Here is a 26,865-nt window from a genome sequence, read left to right on the forward strand (position 1 = left end):
ATTTGTGCGTAATGCATAAAGCATATACAGGAACACACTTGTTATTCCTTATTTTTCTTTTTTTTCCCCCCTTTGCTGTCACCAATAAATGCTAAACAATATAAATCTAAAGTATAAAATAGATCAAAACTTGTGCGGGGTGCATTGTTTTAATATCTCATTGCTTGGTGTGATATTGATTTGCCTGACGCGGCTGGATCTGTGAGTCTTTGTTCACTAAGATGGTTGTAAAGACTGGGTCAGCAGCATCTTTCATTTCCTTCTTAATGAAAGAGATACTTAAGCTAAGAGCGACTCTGGGAAACGCGATTTTCTTTCACAGGCTCCTTAAGAAGGTTTGAAAGAAGTCTTTCGCTGTTAAGAACTACTTAACTGATCTGGGAAACCCGGCCAATGATTGTAATTACAACCATTTCTATGAAAACCTAACATTTTTGTGTATTTGACACCCATCTACTTTAGTCTTGTGTTCTGCTTAATCCTTTTGAAAAAAAAATGTTTTCAATATGTTAAATAAAGTAAATGTAGAAACGTCAGCTTGTTGGTTTAGGTGTTGTTAGCAGGATAAACATCTGACTCTGTTAGTGCTGAAAGTGCACATTTTGAGGACTCACACAAGGTTACTCTTTCTGTAACAATCCCAAATTAAACTACACAGCTATTAAGAGATAACGTCACCTGGTTTACTGTAACAGAGGAACAAAAAGATCCCGTTGGCCCTCTGCCTTCAGGGAGTATTTCAGCCTTTTGTGTAAACTTGAAGCGTGTTACCATTCCTGCATAAAGCTTCCTGTTTGGACCCTAATGTCAGCGAACAGGACAGTATGCACGGAAGGACTGATGACAGAAGTCTGCTGGTCAAAGCAAACCTCAAAGCTTCAGGGTTTTCCATGACTCCACCTGATTGTGGAGTCAATACTTATCTGACGACCCTGAGACTTTTTTAAGGGTTACAAATGTGGAATCGGTTTCAGCTTGTTATCACATGTACCTCTCTTATACATGTGTTAAATCAAATTGGATGCACACTTCTGAATACAAATGCCTGTGTTTTTTTTCCCCTTCTGAATATGCACTGAGTGGGCTGCTTGGTTAGTGATTTGGAAAGATGTAGCAAGCCCAGTGAGGAGAAGCCGAGTGTGTTCTTGGAGAATGTTAGACAGGAAATGCCAAAAGCACATCTGGAACTCTTACATTCAGGAAGTCTGCGCGTGACAGCAGAGGCCTTTGGAGCACTGCTCTGCTCTGCTCTGCCTGTCTGCTTACCAATCCACTGTTCACTGTTAAGACTGTCACTGCACCACAGGAAGAGGACCACTGCTGGGTGTGAACGTGTGCTGCATCCCAATCTTTGAAAGTAATTTTGATGTATTTGGTTACAATATACTGTGGTTGCAATTCTTCACGTGGGTACATTAAAAAAATGACTCTACTTATTTAACTGTGTTTGTACTTGTGAGGCATTGCGCGAGTAAACGTATTACTAACTTAACATTTTAGTAGAGGAAAGGGAAATGTGGGCTCTTGTGTCAATTTTCTGCTTTTACCAACAGATGGCGCTGTCGTGTAGGCAACAAAACTGTCATTGTGACTAATAATACGTCTATTTTCCTATAATATTCTGCATATTAAATCGTATCATATAAATATTTTATAGTGTAATTTCGTATATAATTTAAAGTAGCGCACTTTGGAATTCATATTTGAATTCAGTGCATATCTTCTTTTTTTTTACAAATTAATTCATTAATTTGACATTCATTTTTTGCAGAGGGCATTCTCTCAGCAAGTCGAAGTGGCAGTTTCAGGTTTGGTTTAAAATGCATTTTTTCACCCATTTTCTTAAGCTGCAGCAAAGACGAAAAAAACCTGGTCAACAACACCTGCAGGGCAAAAAAAAAATGTCAACGTTACCTATGCGTGCAATCAAGGAGGACAGACAGGCAAGCAAACAGATTTCAGAATAGCAATTTTACCGGTTGACGTAAGAGGTGGGTCTGGTTGCCTTGGCGACCAATTGGCACTGAATGTGGAGCCGCTCCGTGGCCCCGCCCCCTGTACAAATACCCCCATGGCTTTTTTAAGGCTGATTTATGGTTCCGCGTTACACCAACGCAGATACGCAGCGCGTCGCCGCGTAACCTACGCCGTAGGCTACGCCGTAACCCTACGGCGTAAGTTTTGCGTCGATTCTTCTGACGTCAATGCACGTCAAACTGGGGAACATGATGCCTCTTTGCGAGTCAACTCGTGTGCTCTGTAGCTGATAGAGGTGCCTGGAGCTGAAATATTATAGCTCTATTGTAGCGGAGGACTGCGGTGTGACAGTAAATGGCCTGCTTCACGCTGGCGGGGCAGAGCACACGTTAACTTTGTCCTTTTCTTTTCTCTTAATGGACACGCTTCGAGCAGCAGCAGCAGCGGCGGCGGCGGCGGCGTTGGTGGTGGAGGTGGCGGGTGTTTTGTTTTCCTCTGCTCTTTATCTCTAGCTGCTCCAGTCAGGGTTCCTCGTGTGTGTGTGTCTCTGCCACCTCCTCCTCTCACTAAAACAGTCCTTTAGACCAGCATGGTCATGGCTGACAGCGCCCACAAGCCGCAGATCCGGGGTCCGGTCCGAGTGGGCTTCTACGACATCGAGCGCACGTTAGGAAAGGGCAATTTCGCAGTCGTGAAGCTGGCCAGACACCGCATTACCAAGACCGAGGTGAGTGAGTGTCTGTCTGGGGGAACTAAGTTAGCCCTGCAGGGAGCTAACTTCAGGCTGCTGTCCTGTCCTGCTGAGTTATATAACTTTTATACTCCTAGTTTGACACTTAGTCTAGTATTCTCAGCAGACGACGAGGTGCTCTCCGCTTCAAAAGCCCCTGAATACAAACTTTGGCTGAAGCAGCTGCTCCTGTACAGGCTGGATGAGCTGGAGTCCTGCAGGTACAGGAGCAGTGACTTCCTGCACGTTCATCCCCCCTCACACTGCAAAGACTCAAAACCTTACCAGGAATATTTGTCTTATTTCTAATTAAAATGTCTTATTTTTAGTCAAAAAATCTCATTACACTTAAAACAAGAAAATTACTTATTTGACAATTTTCACCTGTTTCAAGTAAATTTTCACTTGAAATAAGTAAAAAAATCCGCCAGTGGGACAAGATTTATCTTCTCATTACAAGCAAAAAAATTTTGTTCCACTGTCAGATTTTTCCACTTATTTTAAGTGAAAATCTACTTGAAATAGTTTTTTTTTTGTTTTTTTTACTAAAAATGTGACTTCCTGCACGTTCATCCCCCCTTACACTGCAAAGACTCAAAATCTTACCAGGAATATTTGTCTTATTTCTAGTTAAAATGTCTCATTTTTAGTCAGAAAATCTCATTACACTTAAAACAAGAGTCATTACCAGAAAAATAACTTATTTGACAATTTTCACCCGTTTCAAGTGAATGTTCACTTGAAATAAGTAGAAAGATCCGCCAGTGGGACAAGATTTATCTTCTCATTACAAGCAAAAATATCTTGTTCCACTGGCAGATTTTTTTATTTATTTTAAGTGAAAATCTACTTGAAACAGGTTTTTTTTTTTTTTTTTTTTACTAAAAATGAGACATTTTATCTAGAAATAAGACAAATATTCCTGGTAAGATTTTGAGTTTTTGCAGTGTTGTAGTGTTCTCAGCAGACACTTTGCTGCTCCTGTACAGGCTGGATGAGCTTGAATCCTGCAGGTACAGGAGCAAGGCAAGTTTATTTATATAGCACAATTCAACACAGGGTAATTCTACGGAAGCGTATTGCAAAAATCTGCTCTGTTTTTCTGAATTAACGAGATAAAATTTTAATTTAAAAAAAATCTGCTCTGTTCATCTGATTTAACTAGATTACATTTTAATAAAAAAAAAAATCTGCTCTGTTTTTCTGAATTAATGAGATAATGTCCAGTAGATCAGAATGGGCTTTCCGTCTGAACAACCGCAAAGTCCTGAGGTGCCTGAGGCGCAAAGTCGACAAACTAATAACAATACCATCTATAAAACTTAAAGACAAGAGTATCTCCCAATGTTTCAAACCAAAAGCAAAATAAAACTGGATTAAACTGGACAGGAGCATGTTTGCTTCCATGAAATCCAGCTCTCAAGTGAGTGACAGCTTCTTGCAAGTCGTTAAATTTCGTAATTCTGAGATAATTATGTTATGTTTTTTTTTTCTCAAGTGAATGCAATACGCTTCCGTATAATTCAAAGTGCTTTACATCATCAATAAAAGCGGCAAGACATAATTAGACAGTAAATAACAAATAAAATGAGATAAAATTATGAGAAAAGAAGGTAAAATAATAAAAAGCACAAGTTGTTAAAAATAAGGGCAGTACCTGTAGAGTACAGCAGTTAAGTATTTAATTTAAGAGTATGCTTGAGTAAACAGTAATGTTTTTAGGCCTCATTTAAAGGAGCTGACAGTTGGAGCAGACCTCAGGTCTACAGGAAGTTTGTTCCACCGGTGAGGAGCAGAATAACTGAATGCTGCTTCACCTTGCTTGGTTCTGGTTCTTGGGACACACAACAAACCAGATCCAGATGAACCTCAGGGGTCTGGGAGCTTCATAGGAACTAACAGATCCAGCATGTATTCTGGTCCAAGAGCATTCAGTGCTTTGTAGACCAGCAGTAGGTTTTTAAACTAAAATATAACTTTTATACACCAGTTGACAATTGTAGTATTCTCAGCAGACGGCGAGGTGCTGCTCTCCGCTTCAAAGCCCCTGAATACAAACTTTTGCTCAAGCAGCTGCCGTCCACTTTGCTGCTCCTGTACAGGCTGGATGAGCTTGAATCCTGCAGGTACAGGAGCAGTGACTTCCTGCACGTTCATCCCCCTTTAGGATCATCACTTCCAGTAAGAGGTCGGACCATCACTGCTGCTGGGAAACACAAAGTCTAAATATGCATGCTCTGTCTCACACCAGATCGTACACCTGCACTCCCCCGTGGTAATTACACAGTCAGCGCCAATGCACATCAATACCGGAGTCTGGCCAGTGTAAACTTCCTAGTTGCTGTGCATGTGGGGCATGCAGCATGGGTCGGTGGTCCCATTATGTAATCCAAATAATGATGCGATTCAGTGTCGTCTTGTCCCAACAGGGCAGAGAGCTGTGCAAGTCAGAGCTCTGTATTTGGATAGCAAAGTGTTTTGCACTCATGTTTTCGCAGACAGTCATCCTCTGTCACTTGCTTTGGGGTCTTAACATAGTTTGTTAAGGGTTTGATATTAACTCATATTAACTCACTGAGTTAACTTGGAGTTTGATGTCAGATGTCTGCAGATAAAACTTTGTCAAGCAGAACCAAAGAATGCCATAGTTATCTATTGCAATGAGAGAGCCAGAAGGAATTTGCCATTAACAGTGTTCAGAGTGCGTACAGAAGCTGTCTTGTGAGACAGGGAGTGATTAAGCCAGGAGTCTCTAGTAAAAGGACATTTGCACACTTTTCAATCTATGAAACATGCAGCTTTTAGTTGTTTGTTGCAGAGTTATTATGCTTTACAGAAAAACAAAGATATTTATATCATTCATATGAAACCCTGGCTAGATTATTAAATAACAGAGCAAGCAAATGTCTCTTAAGACTCTTATCATGTTAATCTGGCTATTAAAGCATGTGAAGGGGTGCAGCGTTAGTCTAGCCAGTTAATCTGCATCAATGTAATAGACAGCTAAAGAAATACAAGCTTTAATTTCAGGTGAACACTACACCCAGTGTGTTTTTTTTTTTTGTTTTTTTTTGTTTTTGTTTTCTGAATGGAATTTTCCTCAGCAGGTGTGGTGTTTTTTTTGTCGAATGAAAACAGTCATGTTGTCAGCTGTTTTCGGGTCACTGGTTTGGTAGAGGAGGTGACCCGATGCTGGTCAGTACTTGTTACCGTGGTCAAGGGTGGCTTGAGAGGCGGGTTTTTAACTTTTCATATTGCAACCTTCCTAGAAAACAGTGACGGAGCATCAGAGTTGTTAGCCCGAGGCATGTACACAACATAACCTGAGGTTAATAACGCGTGAAACAGCAGATCGCGTTGATGTGAACGTGAGTGTACGTTCTTAGAAGGTGTAGTTCTGTGTGCATAACCCACTTTTTGTACCAGTTGTCTCTGTGTGTTAATACAGACACATTCGTCTAATTAACTTCTAGTTGGAGGTTGTGAGTTTGTTCAGGGCCCATGTGGTCTTATCTATGAGCTCATACATGAGGTCATACATTTATCCATATTTGACCATTAAAGTATCCAGCCTTCCTGCTATCGTCGCTTTTCATGAAAGCTAAATTCCCACTAACTTGAAGTACGTCTTCAACTGGCCTTCTGTTAGCAGTGTTAAAAAGAGCACTATGTTTGTGTGTTAAGTGTTGTTTCCATTGTAATCACTTTAGATCCTTAAACGGGAAGGTTGTCCCTCATTACAAGAGTAGGGATTTGCATTTTCATGGCCCTAGGAGTCTTAATTTGTAGCTGGAATGTCGTTATAAGATTTAGATTTCTTCACAGGACGTTGTCCCAGATTGCAAACCTGTCTGTGCTGTCGCAAGGGAGATAATAATTAGTGTTAAACCTATTAAAATGCCTATGAATGCTCGTTTTAAGCAGCAACTACAAATATGCTGAAGGTGGCTACAATTAAGTTACAGAATTTGTTTAGATGAAGAGTATTATCAGGGCTTGTTTGCAATTAATTGAGCTCCTACATTTAAAATGTAGTCCTTTTCACTCATCTCAGTGCTGCTCATACACAGTGGGCACGTTGAAGAAACAACTGCAGGGGTCATCAAGCTGCTCATCTCTTTCTTAAACACACTGCTCCAGCTCCACATTCTTTTGTAATATGACGAGAGTAAATCTGCTGCTTATCTGAGCATCAAGAAGAGAAAATGACACTGTGATAAGCATCCCTGCCCAAAAGCCAAAGAAAAAAACAGTCTAAAATCATAGGTGATCAGAAAAATCAGCAAATATTCTCTTTTCTAAGTGATGGAGTATAGATTATTTCCTGAAAGTCTTTTTTTGTTTTTTATCCCTTTTTAAATAGTTTGATAAATCAAAAGAGTTTGTCAGCTAAAGCCTAACCAAGTCACTTTCACATGAGTTGTTTAGCTTCGTCTAGCTGTGGTGTGACTGCTGAGAACTGAGGTTTCCTGTTGTTTACCTCTCCAGCTTGGCTCACAGATGCTTGGAGCACTTCAGATCACGCTGATGAATTCCTTGTTTATGAGACAGCCTGAAGGAGAAGAGGGTCGTATTGTCTATTTACCTTGCAGACATCTTTAATTTAAGACTGTAATGATAACATTTTGAGTGTGCATTTTGCACATCTTCATGTCCTTCGTGTGTGTGGGAGGGGATGCCTCTACATTGCTGTGTCATCATATGCTTCATTATGGAGATTGCTTATATAGGTTTTAGCTCCTGCTCAATTTGAGTTAGGTCTCTATAAACAGTTTTTATAAAAAGCTAAAAAGAACACTGTCTTTTTTTCCTGCTTGTTGAAAATTAAATTGCTGTCTACACCAGCATTTTTTGAGTCTGGAGACGTGTTTATCTGTGTCCTTTGAGCCCAGTGAGACCTCACAGTGCCTCTGCATATTATCAAGAAACTGACTATTTACGGTTTTGTTGCTGATGCTTGTTTGTTGTCTAGGTGGCCATTAAGATCATCGACAAGACCCAACTGGATGCAGTCAACCTGGAAAAGATCTACAGGGAAGTTAAAATCATGAAGATGCTGGACCACCCTCACATCATTAAGCTCTACCAGGTGGGTCCATAACGTTAGCACTTATCTACAGTGATCTGGATTGTTTGTCTTCCTTCCTTTCATGCAAAATATGGAAAAATAAATCCGTTTTTGAAGATAATGCTTTTTCCCCTCATTCATTTATCACAGAATTTCCTTATTTTTACCCACGGTATTTGTTTTTGATCACTCCCAAATGAAAATATGTATATCCCCTCATGCTGTCTCTCTGTGGAAATAACTGTCTGTTTTTTTTTCATTATTTTTGCTTTTGTCTATAAATTTATAAGTTGTCTTAATTGATATGTTTGAAAGACTTTTATTTCCTTCTTTGGATGTTTTTTCTGTCTTGCACTGGTATTTTTCTACCAATGTTAGAAGAATGTGTCAGGACTGTATACATTGACTCCAGTTGGTAAACCACAACCAAGGTTGCTAGTTTAAAAAAAAAAAAAGAATAAATAAAAATAGAGTGTGCTAATTAAAGAGAAAGTTAGTTTGTGATTGATGTGATGAGTGTTTCAGAGGCCCAACTTGATGTGGGCTTGTTTGTCTCTCATCCATAGATGTTGTTTTTGATTTTTCTAATTTAAGCTCCTCTGACGGATGCTGATGAGCCAAAAACACAGCCTCTGGTGAAGGCTAATGTTCTGTGATCCATTTTGCAATGATGCTCGTGATGCCCGAGCTTTGGCTTGTGTTCCTTCCGAGGGTGTGGCATGTGTAAATCAACATGAACCTAGATGATGGAAAGCAAGACTTTGGTCTACAAGATATGTCTAGAGGAAGTAACCAGTGGTGGATCATTAACACGTGGGTGCATGTGGTGGAGGTTTAAGATGTCCTCTGACTTATGGCCTTTTTTTTTTTAAGTACTTAAAGAGCTTAAGAGAACAAGCATGTATGTGTGTGTATTTGTTCTTTTGGGGGAGAGAAGGTTTCGAAATCATGTTAAGAATATAAAATAAAGGCATTATAGGCCCTTAAACCTTCTTTAATGTTTCTATTAACTGTGGGGGGAAAAAAGACTCCCAAATAATGCACATTTAAAGGTGTCTCATCAGTCTGTTTAAATGGCTATGTATGTGAACACATACTGGAAATTTGGCGTCCCTGTATCCGTACACACAATTTACATGCTAATCACACAAAGTAAACCATTCACAATCAACATACAAATCATTAGTACTGAAACTGTTTATATACAATACTTCGTATAAACAAAGAACAGCTTCAGAAACATCCTCAGCAACAAGCCTGATACAGTTCCTGTCTGTTCTGTGCAGAGGTAGAGATATTGGATTCAGGGTGGCCTTTTAGATATGTTCATCCTAGGTCTTGGACAGATGGGAATCTATCCAACGTTTTGATTGAATTTAACAATAATATCTAATTTTAAGAATTGATCCAAGTCCATGATTTGAAAAGTCTTTGAAGAAACGCTTTCTGCTGAAGTCGAGATGCTTTTTGCTCTCATGTTCTCTCTGTTTTAACCTTTTTATTGAGCTAAAATGTAAATTAGTCCTAAATAAGTCGGTAAAGAACTACACAGCTTGGTGCTTTTGGTAATTGCACATATCACTCATGTCTGATTGTTAGTTAGATCTAAGTTAAAGTCTAATCTTATCTTGTCGAAACCTGCTCGCGGTTTGTCATCAAAGAGCAGGGGTCAGAATGTAATATGTAACACTTGCAGTGAAGGCGCAGTGTGTCATCTGTTTGGGGGGGGGGGTGCGCAGCGCCCAGAGATCTGCTTCACGGAGCAGAATTCACTGCTGCTTGCTTTTGATCTTCTTTCCTGGTACTTAAACAGCCAGGTTGTTGAAGCACAGAACCGATCCAGGTCATTTTCTAATGCATTAGCAAACAACTGCAGCTGAACAGAGCCTGCACCGGTGGATAGTTGGATGTGGGGGCGTAGTTAATGACTGACTGACTGTCGCCACTGTTTGCACGTCTGTATGTGTTCTGCACTACATGAAGGTGGCACTGAAATATTATGGGTAAGATAAGATGTTCAGAAATATTAAATCTCAATTGTATCTGGATTCCAACATGAATCTAGTTTGGATCAACCTTTTATTGACCATCACCTTACATACACCTTACATACAGCGGCCTTACTAGATGCTTTACTAGTCTGATGAGCATTATTCATTTTTGTTAGTTTTGTTTGTCTACACAGCAATGTTGGTTTTTTACACTATTATTTAGTCAAATATACCCAAATAAGTCAAGAAGAAGATATCTATCTTTTTTTTTTTTTATTCATTCATTTTTTTAAGATTTTTTTTTTTAATGTTGTCTTATTTTGAAAGTGATTGTTTATTTTTTGTGGCTTGGCTACTGTCACAGTTACATTAATATCACTGTCTTGTATTTCTTTTTCCAGCATTCGTGATGAAATGTGGAAAAAGAGTTCTTTAAATTTAGAAGATTGATGTCTTTGGATCTCTGTGTTTGGAATTATGAATTGTCGTACTTATTTTATCCTCTGGACACGTTAGACACACTATTAAATCTGAAGTTTAAATTCAGGACAAAAATTACAAACAGTAGATTTTCTTGTAAACTGTAAGTGTCAAGAAGGATATTAATCATGGTTGGATTCTACTTTAGTTTCCAGCTCCATATATTTACCATGTTGATTCATCAAACTCTCAAAAGTTATCGGGTATGACGTCAATAGAATATATTTCCCTTTAATTATATTAATATGCTTTTACAAGATGACAGATGGAAATTGTTGTTGCTTAAGAAGTTTAGTATCATTTGTCAATCTCTCTTTCCTGTATTTTTATTTTTCCAATGCAAAATACATAAAACAGCTCTTTGTGAACTGAACCCTACCAATCGTTATTATTACTTTAAAAAAATGTTGTGGATTTTGTTTTAAATGAAATTATTTACTTTTAATTAGGAAAACATTCAATCACATTGTGTTGGAGTAATCTTGCTTTGTGGTGAACATGCCCTGTGAATGTAGTACTTTTTAGTGGTTTGCTGAAAGGATTTTACAGCAGTGAAACCTGTAAATGTTATCATACTCTGTCCACACTGAGACTTTTATAGTGGTTATATCAATGTTTAAGTGTGAGAAGAAAGTTCATATAAGTTTTAACAGGACTCTGAGACATAAACTTTTCTTAGATGATTTGTTCGTTACTGTTATGGCGGGTGAACAGACTGAAACATGCAGTATTCCTTCACCTGTAGATGATGTGATGTCTAACATTTTTCACTGCTGAACCACACCAGTTATATAAAACTTTGGGTCCTCTTGCTAAATTTGAAACCTCATCAACATTACACAACCGTATGGCATTGTTGGAGCTCTGTGTTAGTGTGTATCACTTTTTTTCTGCAAAATCATGCCAATCCTTCCAATCAGCCCGGGTCAATTAGTTGGTCCCTTTCCTGTCTCTTACACTGAGGTTGACCCTGTGGCCCAGAGAAAAGCCCCGGTTAATGAAGGCACACAAAGGCGCACAAATTAACTGTGTACCCCACTCTTGTTTTTCATGTTTTGTGTGGCCTCTCCTCTGACCCCGGTTTGCCAATTCCCATTTTCTTCTTTCCTTTCACATGTCACCACCCTCTCATGGGTGCGCCACTCTCTACTTTCTCCCTTGGCTGCCAAGAGTCTCTCTGCAAGTACAAAGGTTTCAAACTGACAAAACTGCTTTGTCTGTCAGTATTTTTGGAATTGTGATGCCAAAACAAAATGAGAATTTCATTTGCATGTCAATGGTGTTACAAGAAATGCTGGAACAGATTGATATTAAGGGGTGGCTCGTGACCTGAGGTCAATATCCTTCACACCATAATCTATATCGAGTATTAAACTCCTTTAAAATACATTTAAAATGATAAATGATTAATTTTCTTTCCTGGTTGTAGACAATTGCATACATATAAAGGATGTGATTTCTGCTCCTGGCTGCATATTGAAATGTAAGAAGTCCCAAATAAAAGTGTAGATACTTCACACAGTTTATTGAGTAACATGCATTATTTTATTTCTACATATTTAAACGATGCTAAAATAGTTCTTGATCATCTGCTTCTTTTGCCAGAATACTAAATTAAATACTTACCTGTTGTACTCTTACTTGCCCTTACTTTTTAACAACTTGTTCTTTTTATTATTTTACCTCTTTTCTTATCATTTTATTTCATTTTATTTGTTATTTACTGTTTAATTGTGTTTTTCTGGTTTTAATGTTGATGTAAAGCACTTTGAATTACCTTGTGTTGAATTGTGCTATACAAATAAACTTGCCTTGCCATACACTTTCTCAATAACTGACAAAATTATCATCATTATGATGTGACCCTGTCCTTGATAAACCAAGGAAGTAGGTAAATAGTCTTCATGTTATTTCACTGGCACGAGTAGTAACAAAATATCAAAACTGTCATCACTACTTGGGGAAAAAAATCGAATAAACTTTCCCCCCGCTGTCAGTCCACATTTGTATTTTAAACGTGATAAATGTTTAAACAGACAATATATCCATGACGGACAACATGAGAGGAATCATCTGTGTTTCGCAATATTCCAAAACGATAGAAATGGCAAAAGATGGAAAGGTATCAGTTATAAGTTGAAGTTTAACATCTCTGGCAGTAAATATTTGATCTTTTCAGACACAAATAATAACATTAATTACGAGTGTGTTCCACTCAAACATGCCAATGGCCTGCTGCTGTTCGTGCTGCTTTACAGTACTCACACACCAAAATCACAGAGTGTCATTGTTAATACTGAGTTGTGTGTTTCCTGTTGTGATAGTGCCAAGTGTCTACACTAAGAAGACTAGCTGACTTTTTGAAAACGCAGTATGCAAACAATTCCACAATCTGCAGTATGTGACAAATACAACAATAGCGTGCTACCTCTTCCTGGAAAATCTTCAGAGTGTACCTGACTATCGTACTTCCTACTACTGTATCCCAGGATGCAGTGTGCTGCTACGGCCGTGACGGCTCATCTAGTAATGACGATCACCTACTAATTTGCAGTACATACTGTACACTGTGTTGTATTAGCAGTATACAGTTTCACTCGCAGCCTTTTACTTTCCGGAATGGTTTCTGCTTTGGCTCGTCACAGAATATCTATCTAAGCTTAATTAATCAGTAGTCAGTTGTATAATCAGAAAGGCCAAACTGTATTTGTTACACAACCGAGACCACTTTCGCTTTCTAAATCTATGAATTGGTCAGTGTAACAGATGGAAAATTGATCACAAACAAAAAGCGTGGGATTTCTAGTGTGAATGTCTGGCTCACTGAGTCTGATTCATCTCGCCCTTTCCATCTGACTCTCCTCTTCACATTTAATTCTTTTCCTCTCCCGAGTGTTTCTGTTTCTAAATTTGTTCTTCCCCTCCTACACAACACAGCATCGTGTCAGGCCTGAAAGGTTTTAAGTACCATTCAAATGCATCCAGCAACACTTACCGTCCACCTCCATTCTCTTGCATGGATGCCAAATTTAGACCCTGCCATTCATGCATTTTTCTTTTGCTTGTGAATGCTACACTCTGTAGTTTTCATCAGAGTAAGCACTGCAGCTGATTGTCTAATATTTTTGGTCTTTTGTATCCATGAAATAAAGTGTATTCATCCTTTTCCTCTTTTCTCCCTCGGCCCCTCTTCCTTTACCCTTTTCTCCGTCTCAGGTGATGGAGACGAAGAACATGCTTTACTTAGTCACGGAGTACGCCAAGAGTGGCGAAATCTTCGGTGAGTGATTGTTTTTCTAACGTTCAAACGTTGTTCCATCCTGTTTGTTCCTGTTCTCCTCTGCGGAAGACTGAAACTGACCGAATAAAATGACATGCATGGTGTTTGTCCATGAATTGAACATTAGAATACAGTTTATCCATTTTTGTCACCTCTTATATGAAGCATTTGTCTAAATTGATGTTTAATTTTGCAGCATTTATTGCAGTGTTAACTGATTTGATGCACTGAAAAAGTTTTGCATTTGTTTGAGATATCAGCATTTTTTGTCCTCTATACTTGCCATATTAGTGTAAGAACAATTATCAGCTCACTTGCGTCAGTAAGTTCTTTGAACAAGGAAGTATCAACACCACGTTGAGTTTGCATTATTCGTACCATTATCACAGCCTCAATCTTAAGTCATACAGTTGATGAGAATCTGCTATCATCGCCTGATGCAACTCTTGTCATGTGCTCTTCGTAATTTTACTCGGAATCTGCTGAGGTCTTTTTTTTTTTTTTATTGTATAAAATTGCATTGTTGGCAGCCTATAAAGGCCAAAGAGAGTAAGCCTAAAAGAGCAGTTGATTTACTAACGCTTTGTGCTGCAGAATCAACCACACCTGACAAGTTTACTGCTTAAATGTTCATAATTGTATACAATATCAAGATAACCTTCTTCAAGTTGCCAAGATACAATGTCATCCTGCACATTCCTCAACACGGCACTAAAAATATATCTGAATACTGTCTTATTACACCACGGTTTAATGTACTTTAGTGCTTTCAGTTTATCTGTTTGCACAAAAAATTGCCCTACATTAAATATGGGTAGTGACATATGTGACAAAAGAGACCAAAAAGGTAAAAACTCACACAGTTCTCAAAAGCAAACAAGTAGAAAAAATGCTCATTATTGCTGTACAAATCTAACAATCAATTTAGATAATTTTGCAACTATTTTATATATATATGTATGTATGTATGTATGTGTATATATAAAAAATCTAAGTAGATCAGGAAAAAAAATGTTTCGCAGCTTTAGAATGGATCTAAAAGATATATGCAATTCCTTTTGCAGGGACAATACATTTTTATCAAACCTCTGGTGGTCATATTTTACAAAAGACAAAAATGCCCGGTAAGGAAGTAGGCTCAAATGTGCCAAGACAGGATGATTCAAACTTTTCCAAGTGGACAGTCTGACCATGCATGGCACAAAAACTGAATTAATACACCATGTTAGTAGAAAAAAACTCATGCAAGCAGGAACAGACAAGTCAGGACATGGTAAGAATAGGACATCAAGATAACAATTTATCTTACTTTGCCATAGCTCTGCATGTGCTCTATCGCAGCTGCACATACACGAAACACATGCACGCACACACACACGCGCGGTTTAGTACAATGTGTACGGACTGGAACCTTCAATCCAGTTCACTGGATGTGAGCTCAAAGAAATTATTCTTTTTTTTTTGGGGGGGGGGGGTTAAAATGTACAATTGTTGTGTTGCTGGATTATACTAATTAGAAAGGGGGGCATTTTAAACTTTAATAGTCTTTGACAATTTCAACATAAAAATGGGCAGCATGAAGAAGTTTTAGCATTAACAGACATGAGCGCTGGGAAAACTTATAACAACTTCTCAGACCTTAATAAGCTTGTTTGGAATCCAACATTTTATACAGCCATTGTTAAGCAAGCCCCAACACCTTTAGCTGTGTCTCAGAAAAGCAGCAACCATGGCCTTTTCTGAGTAGCTTCCTTGCACTTTCTCAAAATGAGTCCTAGCACAAACTCAAACAATTGACACCCACTAAGCAAAAAAGACTAGAAAACTGTGAGGTCACATGTTCCTCAGTTCATAATGCAAGAGGAACAATGAAGTTCGTTTGGAGGACTTGGAAGTCCAGAAAAAATGTGAATAATCTGCATGGTAGAATTACTTGAAAGGCCAATCAATACCCATGTTTGAGTTCATAAAACCTTTAAGATACTAAAAAGATTTAGGACAATCTGCTTAAATGGTGGTTTGTTCCTTAGAGCATTAACATCTGGATATATCACGGAGAAATCTCTGAAAGAAACATTTTTTCAGCCTCACCACACAATTCAAAAAGTGTACATACTGATATACTTAGACAAAGCAAAGGCTTCCAGTACTTTTAATGCAGGATTTTCAGTTTTTAGTTTGTTTGTTTGCTTTTAGTTTTTGTTTGTTTGCTTCTCTTCTTTTTTTTTTTTTTAGACTATCATTAAAAAATAATTTAGAATGAAGCGCAAAATGCTGCTCAAAATATTAAAGAATTGTGTAATCTGTAGGTTTTCAACTTCAAAAAATGAATCCATGCCACTTCAACAGTTGAAATTTTGACCAGACCTTTGCACTTCAATGTTTATTGAAATTCTTTACGAATTATGGGCAGCAGTGTCGACCCGTCTGATGCGGGCTCATAAAACAGAGATCAAGAGTACATGCCTCACCTGTGAGACCGTCTGGGAACGTCTGCACTGAACCCACTTCCACCCAGAGGAGCTGACAGGATTACTCAAGCAGTACGCTATGTCTGCCGCGTGTGTGTGTGTGTGTGTATTTTTTTGTTTGTGTGTCTGAGTAATTCAGAGACCAATGTTCCACTTGTGATGCTGACTCAGCAGGCCCAGCAGCTCCTGTGACCTACAGAGAGCTGGGGAGCAGTTCCAAGAAAATATGAATGAGAAAGAAGTGTCCTTAGAAATATTAGGGAAGTACAGCGATAAGACGGAGAAACTCATCCCTAATGGCCCACATGTTACGTCTGTAGTGTGGTGCGGGCTGTTAAATTTGAAATGGTCAAGCTTTGTGTAACCTGAAACATTACAGTCCTCTCAGTCTCCTAAAAGCAAAAGCTCTACGATGTGGAAAATAAAATTATAAGTCTACAAATATACAAAATTGTATAGACTTTGTTGTTTTTCTCTCCATTTTCTGACTGTAGCTTTATTTTTACCCAACTCTCTGGAGCGTTTTATCATTGATGTCATCACACTCTTAGTAAGAGTTTGCTCATTTTCCAACACATCATCTGTTCCTCTAAATAACTACACATGATTGGTCAAGGTCATTTTCTGTAATCCATAAGTTTTTCCTGGATATTATAAAACCATTGTGTCCTGATTCCTCCAACCTCTAGCTCCGATTGCACAATGCAATGCCGTTATGTAAGACGTTTATGTGTCAACATCACCTGCAGCAAGAGCAGCTTTGATTCAGCCTAGTCAGACACCGACTGGTAGTCTTTCAGCACCAGACTACTTTTACACGATTATGTTTCACAAAATTGAACAATAATTTCTGTTTTCCAGATACACTTTCTAGGGGTGGATCGAGTCATTGAGTTATGATGTAGCCAAACGAATAAGCTGCCAAGGCAGATCTCCACTATCGCCCTCCAGAGAGTTGCCTCCGCTTTTCTGACATGATGAATTTCTCAGGTCTGCTGTGGGTTACCAAGAGTGGAAGCTGTGATCTATGGTAGTGCTGTGAATGCTTAGCAGCCCACTGAGTTAGAGTGAAACCAATTTTCTCTTTTATACCGAACAGTTAACAGAGTTACGAAGAAGCAGGAGCGGCATCTTCTGCATTTGGAGTCGTAAAGACAAAAAAAGCGGATCTCGGTTTAGTGCCAGGAGGCAGACAGTGATGGGTTCATTCTTGCAAAAGGATGAGTGGGCATAAGAATGGGCATGGCAGAGACACTGATGCCAGAGTGTTGATGTGCCTTGGTGTCTGTCAGTCGGTGTGTAGCTCAACAGTCTGTCTCAACACTGCAGGATGGATCATCAAACCTGGAAATTGGGTCAACCACAAATAAACCATAGTTGCAGGGAGCAGAGGCAGGAGGGTAGAAGAGACGAAAGAAAATAGCGAGTAGGGGACATCCTTTTGAATTTGGGAGGTGGTGGGAAATGTAGGGCATGCATATTTAAGAAAGCACTGCTGGAGAGAGGGGAGTGCAAAAGCTGACAGTGAGTGAGCTGACTCCTGCAGATCTCTTGTCGAACTATTGGGAAGGAAATGAGAATGAGTGTTGACTTCAAGGGAACAATCAAGCTATTTTTGAGATGTATTCTTATTTACATACAGTAGGACGTTTTTTTCTGTTTCTACATATATAACAGCCCCCAGAGTGTAGTAGCTTTGACTTTAAACATGTAAAGACAGGAAGAAAAAAAAACAACCTTTGACTGTAGGAGTGACCTCCTAACATAGGATTTCTATTTTTAGTGATACTTTCACATCTTTTTTCTTAAGAAAGTGACCCAAACCTCCCGGGTAAAACATGAAACATATATGCTTAGAAAAAGATGATCTCCCGGATTACATTTACTATGATACTCTATCTGTTTAAGAGTGGCCTCATCTGCTGCTCTTCAGACATCTAAAAGAAGCAAAGCTGTATGATTGACATGACTTTTACATCCTTTGTACAATCTGAACCAAGTATCTTATCAGAAGAAAGGCGCACAGCAAATACAGACCTGCAATGTCTGTTTAATGTTGTGACTTGAGGTGTTTCGTTTAGTAAGGTTAGTCCCTGTCAGACTGTATTCTCCAACTAATTACACAGAATCACCAAATGTTACTGCATCGGTATAAACTATATATAAACAACTGTCAAATTCTAACACTAATATTTACCTTCATGCAGAGGGTTTGAGAAGATACGGATGTCCCCTTTCCCTGAAAAAATGTTTGTATTTATTAAGATGACAACATTTTTTCTGTCCTTTTTTGGTGATACAGGATAGTTTGTACTACTTTGCCCATGGTAGTGGCTTCACCACATTTCAGACAAGTCTTTGAGCATCTTAGATATGGAGTCTGTGTAAAAAACGGATGAAGCCTCTTGGTCTGAAAAGTAAAGGCCACAACAGGGTTTCAGAAACAGGGTTTACATAATTATCAGGTTCTTTGTCATCTCTATCCCTGACTCAAAAGAAAACCAAGACAGCCAAAACATGAAACTTAATATTATAGTACCGTGTTTTACAGACCATTAGGCGCACCGCATTAAAGACGCAACTCAACTCATTCACAATAACTCAGAATATCATTCAGTTATACAGAAAAAATACACTCACATTTTAAATCATTCGTCTTCCACAAATCCACAAATAAAAAGTGGAGGAGGTAAGCGTCGTACTACATCTTTTTGTCTGAATGGTTCATCGATGCCAGCGATAGCAGACACCTCAAGTTGGTGTGAGTTTGGATGTAATTGTATTATGATATAGATTTGAAAATTGGGTTATTAGGCTTGATGTCTAATAATAGTGAAGTAACATTGACTAGATGTTGGATGATGGTTGCTTGCCAGCGCTACATAATTTATGTATCTCACGTTGTCTGACGTTGCAACCCATATTCAACCAAGTTGGTAGTGCAGCCGCCTCAAAGGTAGAAGGTCCTGGGTTCAATTCACGCCAGGGGCACTGTGGGTGTTGAAGGCGTGTTTACTTCCTCATGTCCTTAGCACCCATACCCTGGGTGGGGTTGGCGAAAGTGCCTTTCTGTGTGGAGTTTGCATGTTTTCCTCCATGTTCCTCTTGAGCTACCCTTTGTTTTTTTTAAACAAACAAATTTGGCAACATTTTAAGGAAAAAGGCAAAGACCTGATCATTCTTCTTCAAGATACCCATGAGTAGGATTTCTGTACAAAAACCCAACCCTTCAACTCCAAACCCAAAGGACATCCAGCATACGGCACTCCCAGGGTCACAGCTGTTTGGTCTGTCTTACTGATTTTAATGATGAGTAACTCTTATCTAAACACTTTTTTTATATAATTTGCCTGATTGTGTATTTCCAAGTATCCAGTGAATTACAAGAGGATTTAGGTGCCACATCCGGGTGTTGCAGCTGATCTTTAGTTGGTTTAACACTGAAGTAAAGGGCAGTGCTCAGCTCCAGCTGGTTCCTATCCACTTTAACCACTTAATGTGCCAGTACTGAATCAGGACCAACATCTATCAACTTGCATATAAATGCGACTTTAATGAAGCTGCTGCATTTGAGTAGTTTTTGAGTATCAGTTATTAATATATGAAAACAATAGCCTATGGCTGCTTCTTGTCTTCCACACACACACACACACACACACACACAGGCACCCTCCCCAGGCTTTTGTTGCTGTGTTATCTGAAGTCCAGCCAGAGCTCTGTCCAGCCGGCCAGTTTGTACCCATGATGTTTGTTCCGTCCAAACCTGAGCAGCTGTTAAGAGACTTAGCTCCTCGCTCGGCTCTCGGCAGAAGTGGAACACAGCGGTTGTTGAGCTGTTCCCTAATACCCCTATGATTCATACTTGTTCTGTTCGCTTTCCCAGAATGCAGCTCTGCATGCCTCACTGTGATGCAGTCCTACCCTCACTGACATTGTGTCAGTGGATTACTCACCGTTTCAACTGGGGCAACGTACTATACTGCATTGTGTGTGTATATGCGAGGCAGTTCGGTGTTGATTCTTTAAACAGTAATGGCCTGTCGTTCAACTGTGGCAACACAATGCTGTTGCTTGTGCGTAAGGAAATAAGCTGAACTGTGGTGCTGACATCAGTTTTTAAGTTGTTTTTCTTGTTTGTTTGTTTTGTTTTTGTAACTGGAAACCTGGCCAGTAATCTACTGTAGTAGTGGTCAGTTAACTGGATTTATTAGCAACTGTAAGATTTTGAAACCAAAATGTTTAAATTTTACATCCACAAAGGGAATATTTTCTGATTTTCTTAATCATGAAATTTTACCTATGTAAATAACTTTGAATTTCTCACTGTCTCTTGGGCCATACAGGCAAAAGGAATTCATAAAAATAATGAAAGTGACAACCCAAATAGTTAGGTTTACAAGCCTCACAAAACTACTTCACTGTGTGTACAAGTGAGTGAAAATCCATGAATTCTCCAGTGCAAAGTTGATCTGGAGGTGTAATCCTTCATCTCTGTTTTTGAACAATTATCATGGCTCCTCACTATGTGATGCCAGAGATAAGTACATTGGATCAGATTGGATCTGACAAAATGGGGTTGAGGTATGTAGCTCTGTCGTACCTTAACTGATGGAGGCAGGCCATTTAAGGAAGAGATTTGAGCCTGTAATGATTTCCACTTCAGAGTCCTGTTCTCGTCACAGGTGAATAGTTGGACCTTCTTGACACATTCCCCTCCCCAGTGTGTTTTTTGATTAGCAACATTGCTTGAAAGCTTCTCTTGTCATTAAGGGTCTCCTGTATGGAATTCACCAGCCGCTATCTAATCAGGTTTTTCTCAGTCTTCCACATGTTAGCTATTTATCAACAATGCAGCTGATTAATGTTTAGTAGCGCAGCTCTGTACTTTTTAAAAGTCATTTTTATTGACTGATCTTTGTTCCAAAACACACAGCTGACCCTGTTGTCAACCCTGAACCGAGGAAACGGGGTTGATGGAGCGCTTACAACATGACTCACCAGGACAAATGTTGCTCTAGTCTAAATATCTCGTATTACTTGATTGCACAATGTTTCTGATGTTGCTGACCTGTGGAAGAGGATTAGTGCGATTCCCCTGTTGATCTTAAAGAGGCCTGTTTCAAAATACGATCAGTGGTCTTATCCTTTACACAACCACATTCCACATCAGGGAAATGACAGCAATACAGTCAAGTTGTTTGTGCAAACAAAGGATAAGTCAAAGGTGTTTCTATTAGCCTTTGCTTCTGTATTCCATGTAGACCAAACGCAATCAATTGTAGGTTAGTCTTAAGATAATAACATATCTTATATTTCTCTCTTTGTTCATTCCTTATTTGTTATTGTGGTTACTGTGTACAGGTTTGGTCAGGGGTTTGTCTCCATGCCAGTTGGAAGGAAAGTCAGTGCAGGGTGTCCACTCTTGTTTGCCACTGGGTGTGAATTGAAGAGTTAGTAAGCTATGTAGCCAGCGAGGTGTGAAGAGGAACCCTGCTGACACACCAGCCCTTTCGGAGATCATGAGGCCATTTTTGTCATGATCTGCTATTGTAAAAGAAAAACAAAAAGTGAAAACGGAGTATGAAAGGTAAGTAAAACAACGAGGTCGGCAACAAAGCAGACAATAACAGAGGGCCTGGTTACCTGAAAGCTTGGAAAAAAGGATAATTTATGACTTCGATCCCACAGTATCAGTATTGAGTTTGGATTTGTGTGCTCGTCTAAATAACTGCTAATGCAATATTTCTTGTTGCTCTAAGCCCAGCAGATAACAGATAAATCAAATGTTTTTATTACTCATTAGACAATAGTGGAGGTTCATACTTTGATCTCTGTGTCAACTTGTCCTGAATGTAAATTGTGTTTGTGATCAGATGCTAAACTTGTTATGAACGGTCCACGTTGTTAAGAGATGTCCACTCTGCAAAAATCTTTTCCTCTCTGTGCTTCCTCCAGCTATAACAACCAGGTAGATTTAACGTTGTCAGCCTCTGCCTAGACACACATGCACACAGACTTAGAACAACAGTTTTCAAAGAAAAATGACAGCATAAATCTTGCACTGAATCAATTTTACAAAGCATGCTGAAATGTAGAGCAGCTGTAAACTACTCTTGGAACCAGGCCTGCACCTCATCAAAAGTGAATTATGATTTCAACACAACCACCAACACTTGGGAGGAAGAAAGAAGAAACAAAAAAAACGTATTTAGTGCATTAATTTCAACAGTGCGCCGACACCCTAAACTGGCTCGAGAGCCCAGTCCAAGCTTAAAGTTATGTAATTGACACAAAAAGTAATCTACTTGTGTGTTCTTGCATGACACGTCTCACCTTTGCATTCTCTGTCTCTCTGTCTGCAGATTATCTGGCAAAGCATGGCCGTCTCAGTGAACTGGAGGCCAGGAGGAAGTTCTGGCAGATCCTGTCTGCAGTCGAGTATTGTCACAACCGAAACATCGTCCACAGAGACTTGAAGGCAGAGAACCTGCTGCTAGATGGCCATATGAACATCAAGATTGCAGGTACTGTGAACATATATTGGTGAGGCATCCATAATCTTACAGAGAGATGATAAAGATAAGATGTCTGCTGCAAGGTTTTATCATGTTGCCTGCCGTGATCTCAGTGCTAGTGTACCTCATTCTCGTTCCCAAATGGCCATTAGCATAAATGAAGATGGCAAAAGGTGAAAGAGAAGAAGAAAAAGTAAACATGGGATTCTGCTCGTGTTTTTGTTTGTTTTGGGTTTTTTTTTAACATTCACAGCAGTCCTAGATTAAAAGAAAACCCTCGCTGTTAACAAAACATATTGATCGCCAATCCATGTTATTCTGAATTAACGTGAGTAAATCCAAGATTACAGGGAATCTTAAATTAGGTGGAATCAAGCAACAACTACCGTCATGTTTTTTTTCTGCCCTTGCTTTTGTTTGCTCTGTTTTAACGGACAAACCATACTTGATAAACGAGATGCCAACAACATCCTCATTTGCATTTTCAGAGAGGTGCTGTCAAACAATGGCAGGGTTATTTTTACATACTTGAATATTCAGGTGTCCTTGCTGTTTATAGTTATCCCAGAGGTAAATATAAGACTCCAGTTACAGTTGTCTGCAAGTCAGGTCCAGTTGGTTTACCTGATCATTGTTATTTGACTACATGTTAGACTCTTCCCACTCCGTGTTTCTTATCGTAACAAAACTTACTGCTGAAGTGTAAGCTCACAGTTTTATCTGTGCAACTGTTTTATTGTGAGCCGCTTTGTTTTTTGAGAGGGGTTTATTTTCTTAAAAAAACACATCAGAAATAGTTTTACCTGAACAGGTAGTACAGTTTGTGTTTTAACAAAAAAACATCTGTTAATTTAGTGACTCCTGATTATTAACAGGTCTGCTTGTTTTCCACTAACACGCTGATCTGCGCTTCTTCTGGCAGATCGCTTTGGTCATTGTTTAAACGAGCCGGTCGCACCTGTGTTTGTAGATCAGCACTGTTTTAGGATCTCAGCCGTGTCAGAACTGGACACTTGCATTAATGCTGTTTATGATCTGTGACCACAGAATAGTAATTCTACCCATTGTAGAAGATTGTTGATAGTCTTACCTTTCAAATTAACAAAGGAGAATGTCCCCAGTTGGAGAAGAGGAAGAGCTGTTTAGGTTTAATAATGGGCTTGGGGGGTTGTAGACTGTATTGGCCCCTTTGGAGGAAGACTTGTGGATAAACGGATGAAGAAAGAGCAGAGAGTAGCAGGCATGGGTGAGTGGTGAGGCTGCAGCTACATCAATTTTCCTCACAGAGTCCAATGGTTATTTTGGGCCTTTTTTAGAGTTGATATTAAACCCTATCAGAGGTGAGCTGATCACATGAAGACAACTAAAAATACAGCTGTTGAAGGATACCAGACATGTCGATTATCAATGTCTGACAAAGAAGAAACAATGGCTCTTGTCCTCAAAGGACTTTATTTCTGCCATTGGCCAGTAAATGTTACTAAGGTGGGGACAATTGGCAGCCAGTTAGCCTATTACAAGTGTTTCTTCAGGGCTATTTAATTATTTTACACATTAGGGACTGATTACAGCAAAATAAGCAGAACTATAGAATTACTTGGTCAGAAATGAGCATTTTAGCCAAATCATTTCTCCCATCATCATGTTAACCGTTTCTCAGAATGATGCAAGATGATTACCTCAAGATGTTAACACCCCAGAAATCATTTTTGTAAAAATGTCTGAGTCACAGCAGATTGTCTGTGTGGCAGATTAGATTTGAAGCAGGAGGGTAATGAACAGAACATTACCTGGCTTGTGATTAGAGAAAATGTCCCTGGGCTGCAGAAAAGTACTTTTTGTGCTTCCTTGTGGTCTGAGAAGTTGGCATGTATGATTTAATGCTATATATTAGAATAATGGCATTGGTAATGATTATCAGTTACTGGCCAAGTTATGAGTTCCTCTTCCTTTTTGCACAATTTGTGCCTTAAACGCAAATCCTTATTTTTTAATTTTCATCTTTAATTTTAAACCTTAAGTGAAAATTTGTACTAAATTTGTTCTAGCCCTGATTGAGTCATCAAACTTCATACTTTATATTTGTGTCCAGCTATGAAATGTCTGGAAAATCAAGATCACGTCCCCTGAGGCAGGCTGACAAAATAGCAACTACAGTAAATGACCTGTAAAGTTTCTTTCTCTGTGTGACTCCCTGGAACAAAATAACCTGAATTTACTGGGGAGAAAAAACCCAAACAAACCACAAAGCCATAGAGACAGTAAAACGAGCAAGAAAGTTCAGGAAAGTGGCAGCTGATTGGCTGTTGAATTTGGTATGAGAAGTGACATTGATTAAGGTGATGATGTCAGAAAACTGGTTAGGTAAAGGATGTTGGTGTAAGCAGAGGGCAAGTACAGTTGGTCACACCTTTTCCATCTTGCAAAAAGAAAGTTTACGGACAGACGGATGAAGTGAGCTCTGCAATTTAAGAAGGTGTTGAGTGGAGTTGTAGGAGGTGAGAAAACAATATGTGCCATTATAATTGGAAATTAAAGCTGTAAGCAGCGATGAACGGCCCTCGCGCGTGCAATTTTCACCAATAAAGGTCAAGGACTCAAAACTAAGTCCAATGACACCACTGGGGCTGAAACGATTCCTCGAATAATTTGAGTAATTCGATAACAAAAAATGATAGAGACATTTTCTCTGCCTCGAGGAATCGTTTAATTTTGCCAGCTCAAAGCAGGGTATTTCGCCCGGACTATGTTTAATGCAGCACAACGCGCTGACGCAGCGCACGTAAAGGTAGAAGAAAGAGGCTGTGGATATGTTTGGTTTTTGTAACATGCCATGCTCAGGCTGTCTGCAATGGGACGGGAGACACATGTAGCTCAGTGCTTAACTTTTATTTTCAATCCACTCTATATTCTTCTGGTCCGTTCTCCTATATGTTCCCCCTCTAATCCGGTACATACATAGGTTCCTCTAAACATCTGTTCCCGCTACAGTTTTAACTAAAAGAAAATGTGCTCCAATACAGCAGGTCTCATAATTTATTTTTGAACACTGCCAAAACTCAAAATCTTATAAAGACTTTAACTTAAAACTTACCTAGAACTTAAAATTTGCTTGACACAAATGAATGGCCGAAACCGAACAGGAAGTCGGCCATTTTGAATTAATCGTGTAATTTTGGCAAAATTTATGCCATTTCTTCAGCCGCTTCTTCGCCCGAACCGTAACGGGCATCCAGGTGTGTTTATATCTACATGGTGGGGCTTGAGGCACGAAGATTTCTAGGGGGCGCTGTTGAGCCATTAGGCCACGCCCATTAATGCAAACCATTAAATATCTAATTTTTTGCTAGGCCTGGCTTGCGTGCAAAATTTGCTGACTTTTGGGGCACGTTTAGGGCGGCAAAAAGGCCCTCATTTCGTTGGAAAAATAAAAACGAGGATAAAAATAAAAACGAGAACATCTCCTACAGATACAATAGGGCCTTCGCACTCTAAGTGCTTGGGCCCTAAATACAGTAATATTATTTTTTAAATATATTAACGAATACTTAAGTATGTGGAGTCGTGTCTTTCTGCTCTACAGTTAACATTGATCTCTGAAACTAAATATCACTTTTCAAACACTCAAAAAATGAAATGTATGTAAAACATTCTTTTACGTTCTGACTCAAGTCTGACCAAAACATAATTTTACATGTTTTCTGATTTCAGACATTTCAATGAAAAACAATTTCTTTCAATAAAAATAAGCTGTAAAAAAAGACTATCAAATGCTACTTGATAACATATATCAATGAAAATAACATGATGATATCTGAAATCATTGTATCAATGCAGATCAATAGATGATCACACCCCGTGTATATGTTAGTGTGATGTTCTTTTTAGCCACAAGTTCCTCTTTGGGCACATTTCACGCTTTTTTTCCCTTCTGTCATCACAACATTCATAACTGTCTAAATTAGCATGTAAATATTTAATGTGAAAGCCACACATGCACGCTAAACGTCTACCATTTATTGCAATATTTTTCGTCGTTTACAATATTCTCATTGCTTATGTTGATATTACAATGACTGTTTTCAATATTTTGTGTAGTCGTAGTGTTATATTTCCTCTGGATAGTTTGCAAAACATCTGGATAGTAATAGGTCGGCAGTTTCACTTTGCGTCTTCAGTGAAACTGTGTTCTCCTCCTCTCTTATTTCCAAAGTGATTGTTTTGTGTTTGTGTTGTTGGTAGTTTCCAAACTGATGAAATCTATTTTTGTGGCAGCTCTTGTACAATAACACTGAGTAGAAGCACAAAGGGAGGAATGTTTTATTTTGCTGTTATAAGTTAATATGTAATTTC

The 26,865-nt window shown here is 38.9% G+C and overlaps 1 protein-coding gene across 3 annotated transcripts in view; it reads left to right on the forward strand.

Annotated features, from left to right (window-relative positions):
* Window positions 1-2,232: 2,232 nt before the first annotated feature.
* The window catches only part of sik2b (salt-inducible kinase 2b), a 51,552-nt gene continuing 26,919 nt past the window's right edge, over window positions 2,233-26,865 (forward strand). For all 3 annotated transcript variants that reach the window (XM_061719355.1, XM_061719357.1, XM_061719358.1), the window contains exons 1-4: window positions 2,233-2,704; window positions 7,680-7,796; window positions 13,463-13,526; window positions 22,360-22,521. In XM_061719355.1, the coding sequence (XP_061575339.1) occupies window positions 2,567-2,704; window positions 7,680-7,796; window positions 13,463-13,526; window positions 22,360-22,521 (481 nt within the window). In that variant the 5' untranslated portion in view covers window positions 2,233-2,566. The remainder of the gene's footprint in view (window positions 2,705-7,679; window positions 7,797-13,462; window positions 13,527-22,359; window positions 22,522-26,865) is intronic.

The sequence above is a fragment of the Cololabis saira genome, chromosome 4 (assembly GCF_033807715.1).
Source record: "Cololabis saira isolate AMF1-May2022 chromosome 4, fColSai1.1, whole genome shotgun sequence".
Classification (NCBI taxonomy): domain Eukaryota; kingdom Metazoa; phylum Chordata; class Actinopteri; order Beloniformes; family Belonidae; genus Cololabis; species Cololabis saira.